This window comes from Myotis myotis, unplaced genomic scaffold, assembly GCF_014108235.1.
Source record: "Myotis myotis isolate mMyoMyo1 unplaced genomic scaffold, mMyoMyo1.p scaffold_m19_p_10, whole genome shotgun sequence".
NCBI classification, from domain to species: Eukaryota; Metazoa; Chordata; class Mammalia; order Chiroptera; family Vespertilionidae; genus Myotis; species Myotis myotis.
The window spans coordinates 16440264-16452629 of NW_023416314.1; the positions used below are offsets into that span (position 1 = coordinate 16440264).

The following is a 12366-nucleotide window of genomic DNA, read 5'->3' on the forward strand; positions in this document are numbered from 1 at the left end:
AAAAAGCTAACTTAGATCGGACTTTCTCAAGTTTAAAGTGAAAGATATAAAATAGTACTAGAAAACTTGGGTGAGCAGTCATTTTTTAATACTACAAGACAGTGCAATTTTATTTAAAAGTACCTTCCCAAATTCACATACAAAAAATTATAATCAAAAATAACTAGAAAGGTTTTGAGATGAACCTTTACCAAAACGAGGGTCAAGCCTTGGGTCTAGCCAAGAGGTGGTCTTGTTCTTATGGTTTATATAGTAAATTTCTCCATCCTGAGTCATGGCTTGTTCCCATCCATCAGGAAGAGTACCTATAAATACAGAAAAAAAATCACGGTTTTTATTTGGTGCACCTAAAAAAAGTGGGAGGAGTACTAATTAAAAAAGAAAATACACCTTGAATAAAACAATTCATTAAAACAACCTATATAGCAGGTTCTTCTCCACTAAAAAGAAACTACCAAATAATAAAATCTACATTCCCCAGAGACACAGATGGAAAAAAATCAGATTTTCAAAAAAATTCCTTTGGAAGTCACGACCCAAATAATAATTATTACTGTTAATACAAGACACAGAGTGTTACAGCTCAGGTACTACCTGCCAAACCCAGTTTTGTGACAGTACCTTCCTAGGGACTCCAAGGTTCTTTAACAAGGAATACATGTGAGTGTTTTCAGAATATCTGAAATATCATACAGTCTGTTTAATATAAAGCACACTTTAGCTAAGCCTCCCAAGCTTCATTTATTTCCATTATTTATGTGATGGGCTCACACCAAGGAAACTATAATAGAGAAAACTATAGTTAAAAAAAAAAAAAGCTTATTTTTAAGCAGCTTGGAAGTTGCTATAAGGTGGGAGTTGTGGCTGGGAGTTTAAGTTTGTCAGTTTTGAAACAGGGTAGGTTAAGTTCTAAAACTGTTGGAAGGCAAATTTCTCAGAAGCAGCTGTGGAGTGAGGAAAAACGTCTGGGAGATAAGACTAAAGAACATAGCCAATCTAAGATTATTCTATCTTTGTGAGGGTATGGAAGATAGACAATTGCTTTTGGTACATAATAGCTAAGAAAAAGGCTATTAAACTACTAAATTCAAACATATTTCCTCCTCAATTCCTTTTCTCCCCCTTCCACTTTCCTTCCCCACCAGGAGTCTGGAGAGGCGTGTAAATTGGAAACAGAGTCTGAGTAAATGCCTAAAATTTTTCTATCAATGGACCCACATGAATTGAGTGTTACTGTGTGCCAGTTGCTTTCTAAGTATACTAAATACATTAACTCATTTAATCCTTACAACAACCAATGACATACACAGCAGTATTAACTACATTTTAATGAGGAAACTGAGGCACAGAGTGGTTCAGTCTGGTACAACCTCACAAAGCTAGTTAGTGTTAAAGTGATACTCAAACCCAGCAGCCTAATTCCTGAGCCGTTGTTCTTTATAACTACACTAGTAGCCCAGTGCACGGATTTGTGCACATTGGAGAAAATTAACTAGAAGAAATATTTTAAGATCACTCTTCACCCTTTCTCTATAATAGAAGTGTCAGAGATGAAAGAAAATTAGTAAAAAGTATATGAAAATAATATACAAATTGATTAATAAATAAACAACATGATATAACAAAGATTATGTAAAAACAAAAACATGATATAAAAACAACACTGATAAAAACAATGACTGATAAATTGATTAAACTTATTCTAATATCTCCCTGTATACCACATTAAGAGTAAAAACACTTTCAGAGTGCTTGACTAATTTCCCTTGTGAAATATTTACAAGTTTAACTTTAACGTCACAGGCTCTTCAACTTTGATGGCTTGGTTCTTATTGAATAGAGAAGATTCCAACGCGCGTAATTAAATTATTGGGAGATTCCACAACATTATGTGTTTAATAATTCTTTGTGGAGAAAACGCCAAAAGGGCGGGAATAAAGTATTAGGTAGACTGTTCACTGTGAGCTTTAGAGAACCAGAACGATATTACATTGTGCCAATAGTTGGTCTTCAGATACATTCCGTCGACAACGCTGGCTTCTTTCAGCTTCAGAGGTATACTGTACCAACAGCTGTTCTTCAGACAGATTCTATCGATGATGTCATTCTTTCAGCTTCAGAGGTACGTTGTGCCAATAGTTGGTCTTCAGATATATCCTGTTGATGACACCAGCTTCTTTTAGTTTCAGAGGTACACTGCTGTGCCAATAGTTGTTCTTCGGACATATTCTGTCGACGATGTCGGTTTCTTTCAGCTTCAGAGGTACGTTGTGCCAATAGTTGGTCTTCAGACATATTCTGTCGATGACGCCGCTTTCTTTCAGTTTCAGAATGTCAACAAAAACAACCAAATTCATGAATGACAATGACAGATCGAAACACACGCATGTGATTGGCGTCAGCAAGAGCTTTATATGTATCGTGCATAAAGTCAACCTTTATTTTTAAATTGCCAGTGCGTGTCATTTGTACCGGCCAGTCGGTTGGTCATACGGTCGGTCACTTAGCCATATATATATATATATATATTTTATTCATGTCCCACATCTAAGACCAGGGTTCTTGTGTAAAAACACAAGCTCCTTCTTTCTACATTGATAGTCCAAGACAGACTTATGAGTGATGCTGAATAAGTAACTTTGGTAAAACAGACCATTCACACAAGCCCATGGGACCCAAAGCCCTAATTCTGGACCAGTTTCATATGAATCAGGAACAGACCCATTTGTTACTAGACTGTTATCAAAAGATTTGCTTTGACAAGGGGCAAAATCTAGTTAGGAAACACAAAGATGCGTGAAATCCTAGAGAAGCCACTAGCAGTGGTTCTCAACCTTCTGGACCTTTAAAACAGTTCCTCATGTTGTGACCCCCCAACCATAAAATTATTTTCGTTGCTACTTCATAACTGTAATGTTGCTACTGTTATGAATCGTAATGTAAATATCTGATATGCAGGATGGTCTTAGGCGACCCCTGTGAAAGGGTCGTTCGACCGCCAAAGGGGTCGCGACCCACAGGTTGAGAACCGCTGCACTAGGGGACGACAAGACCTGCCCCCAGGCCTGGATGTAGAGTTCTATACATAATGCTAACCATGTCCAGAGTTGGAATTTGCTGAAAGACATCCATGTTTACTAAAAGGTGAATGGAAGGAAACTTCTCTTACATGTTCAAATCAAACCACTTTTCTCAGTAGCTTTCATGGCCACTCTGGGCTCTATTTCCCCACAGGAAGGGAGAACCTCCAAAACTGACTACTAGTGGTTTGTTACCACTTTTAATTATGAAGATGGCTCAAATGCAAAATCCTTTTGAAAAGAACTAAAATTCTAAGTTCCTAAAATATGGTGATGAATAAGTCACTGGATGCCTTTGGAAGCTTCAACTCAATTCCAGTAGACATCATTATAGCCTCTAAACCTGACTGAATACGTGGTGATTCTCTACTTTTTTAAAAAATAGCATCACCCCTATCTGCTCACCCACTTCAGCCTGTAGATGCCACTTACGATCTCTCTGACATGTTCTAGTCAATCTCTAAGAACTCAGCCATCAATAGATAACAGCTCTTTTACCTTACCCCAGCGGTTCTCAACCTGTGGGTCGCGACCCCATTGGGGGTCGAACGACCCTTTCACAGGGGTTGCCCAAGACCATTGGAAAACACATATTGAATATATAATTACATATTGTTTTTGTGATTAACCACTATACTTTAATTATGTTCAATTTGTAACAATACATCCTACTGCCTTCCTTGGCACCTGAGTGCTCAGCTCCTGCCCCATCCCAGTGTCTTCTATCTAACACCACCACAGTTTTCTTCTTACAATATTATCTAATCAACTTTTATACGTCACTCAATGCCTTTAAAAACGTTTGTGTCCCTTGCTCTCTCCCATTAAAAGGAAAATGCCAGCTGGACTCATTTTTCTTAATAAGTCTTCACACACCCAATTCCCACCACCACTCCAACTTTTCCCAAAACTATGCCACCTCCTTGCATGTACTGTTGTGGTTATCACAGTCTGCCCTGCCCCTTATGAATGTACTCATCTTGCAAGAGAAAGAGCTCAAGTGTCACCTTTTCAATTTAGCCCTCCCTGATTACTTCACACAAAATTATTACTTTCCTCTTCTACTCTGTATTAACATTTAACAGATAACACTGTCATTACTTGTTTATATGTCTGTCCTCCTGGCAACAACCAAGTCACTCATATTTTAACTTGTAGGCTAGTATCTGAGTAATTGCTCAATAAATATTTAATGGATAAATGTCCTGCCTTGTAATACTTTGAACTTTCTATAAATGAGCTGAAAATTATGTAGTACATACACTATTTTCAATTGATGTTTATAAACAGAATATGTGAATGTTATTAACCCAGTGCCTTTTACTCCTTAAACTCTGTGTTCATAAATGTATTCATTTTTACAACATGTAAATTTTAAAAATGTTAAAAATTGCAGAAATGCAAAATAAAAAAAGCAAAAATGTCTTATAATTTACTCCCCAGAGGGGAAACTAAACAGCTTCAATTTTGCAATAGGTTCTGGATTTTTCTTGTGCACATTCTACAACATATGCACACCCATTGATGTCATGCTCTACCTGTACCACACCACTTTATTCACTTAAGATAGTATGGGCATCTTTTCTTCATAGAACACATAGGTCTCTCATTCTTTTTAATGGCTTTATAGATCTTAACTGTATGGAGATATTAGAATTCATTTATCCCATCCCTTTCCGCAGTATTGGATACCAGAGTTGTTTCTAAATTGTTTTGCTGTTATAGCAGTGGAAGGCACAACTTCTGGAGGTACCGAGGGCAGCAGCACCTCTGTCACTCCTGGCTCCATCACTACCATCCACAATGGTGACATTATCACATCTAAATCTACAGAATGGCTCTCTGACCTAGGCACTGTTCTTATCCCTGTCACACAGATGGAGCACAGGGACTCAGAAAGGTCACTTGCCCCAGGGAGAGGAAAGAGTTGATCCAGAGTTTCTGATTTTAAACCAAAGAATACACTGCTTCCCAAAGATATAAATACATTTCCAAAAACTTATGCATTAAATTCAAAGTGGAATAGTGACTTTATCCCTTTATATACAAGTTTAAATCATTAAATATTTATTTGTCATATATCAAGTATTTATCACATACAAACCATTAAGTATTTAGTATTTTACTAAAAATAGTGGACTTTAAGTCCTGGCCCTGTGGCTCAGTTGGTTGGAGCATCATCCCATATACCAAAAGTTGGCAGGTTTGATCCTTGGTCAGGTGCATATGGGAGGCAACCAATAGATGTTTCTCTGCCACATAAATATTTCTCTCCTCCCGCCTCTTTCCCTTCTCTTCCCTTTCCTCTCTCCAAAAATCAATAAACATATTATTGGGTGAGAATTTTAAAAATTAAATTCAGGAAATTTATTACCAATACTATTTTTATAGACCTAAATAATAAAAAACAAACCTCTAAATGCATTAATTTTAGAAATGAAGATAAAAGGAGAGACAAGCCCAGTACAAATAAACAGTGTAGTAACTGCTGCCCATTTTCCTACATTTCTAATTAAAGAATTAAATTATATAAATTATATGCATATAAAATAGATTACCATACAATTAATTTTATAATCACTCACATTTAAAGCAAAATGTCTATGCTAAACAGAAAGGAATGCTTTATATATTAATTTATGCTTTTCATTTACCACTCTGGCAAAAATACAAAGTGGGCAAAAGTAGGTTTCGTTGTAATACAAATAAATAATACAATAATTAATAAATTACAAGAATAAATTGTGTTTTGTATACCCACGACTATAAACCAACTTTTGCCCACCCCTGTATAATGTTATGTGGAAAGAAAGGTCCAAAACTGGATGTTTTCACTATGTAAAAGGAAAAGTATGGACCAAAGGCAAAAGAGTAAATAAGGAAAGATTACTATTTAACAGCTTTGAACCACACGTGAATCCTTAATATTAGAAAAAGGAAACTAAAAAGAAATCTTCAACCTTAAATGTGAATTAAATAAAATAATACACATCTGGGCTTTATTTAGGGGAATTTTTTTTTTTTAAATTTTAACAGTCCTTAGAAATTTAATGACTAAATAAACATGTTAAACTAAGCTAACTGTTGAATAACCATGAAAAGCAGGAAAAGCAAGAATGATATATTTTCTGAATTGGGCTAGAGGTAGAACGCAGTGAGGTCAGTAAGTTCAAGGGGGAAATCTGGGCTTCCCACAAAATTAAATTTATAAGAGGAGACATCACAGGGATTGATGCCTTTGAGTTCAATCTATATCCTGATGTTAGTGCGTCATAAATATTATAATTTCTCCAATATGGAGTATATAAAATGAAACAAATGTAAGTAGAAAGTTTTTATTTACAAAACATGGTCTAAAACAGTGGCTCTCAAACTTAAGTATGTATCAGAAACATGTGGAAGGCTTGTTAAAACAGATACCCCAACTGAATTTCTAATTCAATCAGTAGGGAAGGGGTTGGGCCTGAGTATTCTAAGATGATGCTGATGCTGATGCTGGTCTAAGGAGCTCACTCTGAGAACACTGACCTAAAATACCAACTTAATATTTTTTACCTGGTAAAAGAAGTGTTTCTGAATTTATCTAACTTACAGTGTTTTCTTCCAGGCTAGACTGTGAAATATCTGAGCACAGGAGTATATATTATGCATTTTTCTATTTTTTTTTTTAATATATTTTATTGATTTTTTACAGAGAGAAAGGGAGAGAGATAGAGAGTTAGAAACATCGATGAGAGAGAAACATCGATCAGCTGCCTCCTGCACATCTCCTACTGGGGATGTGCCCGCGACCCAGGTACATGCCCTTGACCGGAATCAAACCTGGGACCTTTCAGTCCGCAGGCCGACGCTCTATCCACTGAGCCAAACCGGTTTCGGCATGCATTTTTCTATTTTATTGTCTAGTAGAGTGCCTACTACTCAGAAAGGGTGGGTTATAATAAATGTTGACTTAATGCAATCAAAATGAAATTCAATTAAAATCCTTTATTTATGTTTATGAAACAAAATATTCTGTTTTATTCTTTTCATGTAAATTCAGATTCTCTATTATTTGGTACCACTTAAACAGAAGGTACTAGATATAGCAAATTCTTTTTATTCAGGAAGTATTTATTGAGCCCCTACTATATTCACTGAGAAAGATACCTTTTGGCTGAGAGCCAACACAATCCAAGTCCAAGGATGTGATGATCTGGGGCATGAGCATTCCAGTCAGGTGAAACACTGAGGCCAGTATGGAGTGGACAGATACAAGAAATGAGGTACAGTGGTCCATTTTGTTTTTATCATTCAAACTTGACCAGAAAAGAACGAGTAATACCTAAAGGGAATTGCCAATACTAAAGGGCAATACCAATTTCTCCAAACTCATGGACAAGTCAAAGCAGGCAATAAACATTTTCTTTTTTTTTTCTTTTTCTTTTTTTAAAATATATTTTATTGATTTTTTACAGAGAGGAAGGGAGAGAGACAGAGAGAGTTAGAAACATTGATGAGAGAGAAACATCGATCAGCCGCCTCCTGCACATCTCCTACTGGGGATGTGCCCGCAACCCAGGTACATGCCCTTGACCGGAATTGAACCTGGGACCCTTCAGTCCGCAGGCCGACGCTCTATCCACCGAGCCAAACCAGTTTCGGCAATAAACATTTTCATCCCATATGACATCCACACACACTAAAGGTAGGCCTTTAGACATGGGAGTTTTTCCAGGCTGGAATATCATGCCTGGCCACCACGTATCAATGTCTTTTTGGAAAAGAGGAAGAAATATAAAATAGGCTCTGAATCAAGAAGGCAGTGAGAGCCCGGCCGGCATGGTCCAGTGGTTGAGCATCAACCTATGAGCCAGGAGGGCACGGTTGGATTCCCTGTCAGGGCACATGCCCAGGTTTCAGGCCCAACCCCCAGTAGGAGGTGTGCAGGAGGCAGCCAATTGATGATTCTCTCTCATCATTAATGTTTCTATCTCTCTTTCCCTCTCCTTTCCTCTCTGAAATCTTTAAAAAATATATATTTTAAAATATATATATTTTAAAAACACAGAAGGTAGTAAGAAAGAGGTCAGCATTTCAATGAGATGTAACAGGGTAAGACATTTTAATTAGGATAAGCAAGAGAGTGGTAGGCTATATCTAAAGTAATTTGTAAATCAGAATTACTTATTCTTGAGAAAATAAATTTTTATATAGGATTTACTACTACTGGTTGTATAACTTATCTACTAAAGCAAATACTAACTTCCTGCAATACTTTTTATTTATCTTTATTGTTTAAAGTATTACAGATGTCCCCCGCCCCACACTGATTCCTGCAATATTTTAAAAACAAATAAAATACTCCAGGTCATAACAGTGAAGGTGACTCAACTTCCTGCTCTTGCCTAAGGACACTCTTGCATTAGTAATGACTAACAACCATCTGCAATATCTAATCAAACAAGAAAGTCTTGATTACACCACAAGTTAGATGATCAGTCTCTCCCTCTCACCTGTCCCACAATTCAGGAATAAAGAAGTCACCTCATGCCCTAACTGGTTTGGCTCAGTGGATAGAGCGTCGGCCTGCGGACTCAAGGGTCCCGGGTTCGATTCCGGGCAAGGGCATTTACCTTTGTTGCAGGCACATACCCAGTGGGGAGTGTGCAGGAGGCAGCTGATTGATGTTTCTCTCTCATCGATGTTTCTGACTCTCTATTCCTCTCCCTTCTTCTCTGTAAAAAATCAGTAAAATATTAAAAAAAAAAAAAAAAGTCACCTCAGGACGCTGAAAGTTTACTAAACACACCGTGATGAGTGGTTCAAAGTATAGGATTATGAAGTGGTTTCCTTAGAATGCAAGGAGCTGGAAAAATAGATGCAATGGTCTGGTAAAGGTATCTAATCCTGATCAGTTTCAGTTTTTTGACATTCTGGTCTTTTGCATTTATGTTGAATCACAAACTGTTCTTATTATACGCAAGGCATTGTTCGAAGGTCTTTGTAAACAAATATTAACTTTTTTAACAGCCCCTTGGCACAGGAACTATTATTATCCTCATTTTACAGATGAGGAAACCAAGCACAGAAAAGCTGCCCAAGATTACTTAGCCCAGGGTAGTTAAGTGGCAGAGCTGGAATTCAACCCCAGACAGTTCTAGTTCTCCAGAAACCATGTTCTTAAGTACCACACTGCAAATATGACAAACATTAATCAAAAGTAGTGTTTTTAAAAAAGTTTTCTCTTCCTAGAACTTTGATGAAATCCCATAGCTTCAGTCATATTCGTGTAGGTGATTCCTACATCTTTAATGGTTCTCACAGGGTCAACAATGGTCTTTCTTCTCCACCCAACTAGACATCACAAAGTATGTCCAATATTTTAGTGGATCATACTTCAAAATAGCAATTGCTCAAATAAAACTTTATATGTGAACTTTAATGTGGACTTGCACATTTTCATGACTAATTTTTAATAGTAGCCCCCAAATTGGTCTTAATCAACTGCAAATTAAATGTTGTAAGTGCGCCAAGATCATCTTGCCTCACCTCCTCTGAGGAAGTAGCTCTCTAACTTAGGGCTCTCCAGAGCCCACAGGAAAAATTTTCAAATCTTTATTGGGTCATTCAAGGTCCTCTATAGTCAGGCATTACATAGACCTGTGTAGGTCCTGAAAGCATTCATTACTATTACTTAAACCCCTCCTAAGGACTCAGTCTTCTTTTGGTCCTTCAAACTTCTCCTTGCCTCTCTCTACGACTTCCCTGGAGGAAATCTATCCACCCTTCCTACTTTGCTAACTTCTACTCATCCCTCCCCAATGTGAATGCCACTTCCTCAAGAGGGCTTTGCCTAAAGTAATTTAGTAATTCATTCCATGTTTAGTGCTCCCAGCTGCATGGCTGTTCACTCCTGTCTGTCTAGTGCAGGCACTTTACTGCGCTTCACGTTATTGGTCTTCACAGATGTGTTGTTGTTTTGTTTGGTTTTTTTTTTACAAAAGGCAAGGCCCCTAGTGGTCGGCAAACTCATTAGTCAACAGAGCCAAATATCAACAGTACAACGATTGAAATTTCTTTTGAGAGCCAAATTTTTTAAACTTAAACTATATAGGTAGGTTAGGGTACTCCTAAGGCTTAGGAAGAGCCACATTCAAGGGGCCAAAAAGCCGCATGTAGCTCGCGAGCTGCAGTTTGCCGACCACGGCCTTACACCAGAAAAGATTAGAACTTGCTTTATTGAAACACACCTCACTGCAGTGGTATGGAACCAAACACATAGTATATCCAAGGTCTGCCTGTACTTAGCAGTGTCATGGACTTTTACCTCCATAGACATCCCCAATGCACCGCAGCCCCAGACTATTTCCTCCTGGCCTCCACTGTTTCTACCCACTGAGATTCGATTCTATACTCATGGTATTTCTGTGAAGCTTTTCTCAACCCTATCCTACCAGTAAAACTCCTCTCTACCTATCAACTGAAATTGCACTTTTGATTTTTTGGATGCTTAACTGCAGGTTGTCTTTGTTTTTCCACACTGAGTTAAATATAGACCAGGTAGTATTATGGGAAGAATTTATCATTCTGCTCTAGAATAGAGAAAAAGAGTTCTTTTTTTTTAAAAATAATATTTTTATTGCTCTCAGAGAGGAAGGAAGAGAGAGAGAGAAACATCCATGATGAGAGAGAATCATGGATCGGCTGCCTCCTGCATGCCCCACACCGGGGATGGAACCCGCAACCTGGGCATGTGCCCTTGACCGGGAATCGAACCGTGACCTCCTGGTTCCTAGGTCGATGCTCAACCACTGAGCCACGCCGGCCGGGCAGAGAAAAAGAGTTCTTTTATTTCAAGAATGGAAATATTCAATTTTGCAAGGTTGCTCAGGACAAAATGGCAACATTAGAAACTATCACCAGGTCAGATTGTAATACTTTGATCTGCAGAATTAGGCTTTTCAAAATATGATACAGGAACTAAAATATATTTAACCCCGACTCCTAAATACTGTAATGTACAACAATTAAATATTATTGTCACCAAGCATGGGACAAGTGTGTATAAATGCATTTATTAAAGAAAAGCAGTTTATAAAACCTGCTTCAGAGTGATGGCCAGCTCATCCCCTCCCCACCACCCTGAGTTCAGGTGTTCTCCCATGTCTTATAGGTAGCTAGAAGATTCTTCTGCCAAACTACTAGAACATGCTGATGAGCCCAAACTCCCTGCAGACCACAATGAACAATGTAGTAGATGAAGACTACTCTGGCCCATACATATGAGGGCTTTAGGTGGGTATTCTGGCACTGCTACTTACCTGCACTCTGCTCACTAGCATACTGTGCCCCCAACCACTGTGCTCATGTCCCCTTCATAGTAGATGCTTCACTGTACCCTAATCATTTACCTAAACACACACCCCCACCCCCAAATCAGGCTCTCAGGCTTGCAATAAGCACTTTGACTTGTTTTGTCTTGGAATCTCTGGAGCTCAGCACTGCCACCAAATACAATCAAAGTTTGTTGAGCTGAAATAATGAAGAAATTAGCCCAGCTGGCATGGCTCAGTGGTTGAGCATCAACCTATGAACCAGGAGGTCATGGTTCTATTCCCGGTCAGGCACATGCCCGGGTTGCAGGCTTGAAAGGGAGGGAGGGAGGGAGGGATAGAAACATCAATGATGAGAGAGAATCATCAGTTGGCTGCCTTCTGCACTTCCCCTACTGGTGATGGAGCCTGCAATCCAGGCATATGCTCTGACTGGGAATCAACTGGTGACCTCTTGGTTCCTGGGTTGATGCTCAACCGCCAAACCGCACCAGACTGGGCTAATCCCCCCACTTAAAAACAAACAAACAAACAAACAAACAACTTACTCAGATTATATCACTTCTGTGTTCAAAATTTACAAGTCCCCGTATAATGTGGTTTCTGTGCTACCTTTCACCAACTGTGTTCTAGCTGCAGTGGATTCTTTGCTATTCCCCAAACATGCCTCAGCACCTTTGAATGGCCTGTTGTGTTATGTATGACACATTCCTCCCCTTTCTCCCAGATATCTGCATGATAGTTCATTCAGATCTCTGCTCGAAAGACATCAATTACAGAGGCCTTCACTGGAGAACCTATCTAAAATATCTCCCTTTAACAAGTTAGGTTTATTTTCCTCTTTCCATTTTAACTATCAGACACATGTACTTGATTATATTCTGTATTCTTAGGATTTAGAATAGTGCCTAGCATATATTGAGCATTCAATATTTGTTGAAGAAATAAGTGAACCTTTGGCTTTTTAAAGC

General features: G+C 38.3%; 1 protein-coding gene across 14 annotated transcripts in view; it reads right to left on the bottom strand.

The window, feature by feature from the left end:
* YAP1 (Yes1 associated transcriptional regulator) overlaps nucleotides 1–12366 on the bottom strand; it is a 118601-nt gene that overhangs the window by 44025 nt on the left and 62210 nt on the right. For 9 of the 14 annotated variants that reach the window (XM_036324586.1, XM_036324588.1, XM_036324589.1 and 6 more), the window contains exon 4: nucleotides 192–305. The exons of 4 other annotated variants lie outside the window; for them this stretch is intronic. In XM_036324586.1, coding sequence (XP_036180479.1) covers nucleotides 192–305 — 114 coding nt within the window. Of the gene's footprint in view, nucleotides 1–185; nucleotides 306–12366 lie in introns of all 14 variants that reach the window. One more of the 14 variants, XM_036324590.1, reaches the window with a different exon arrangement.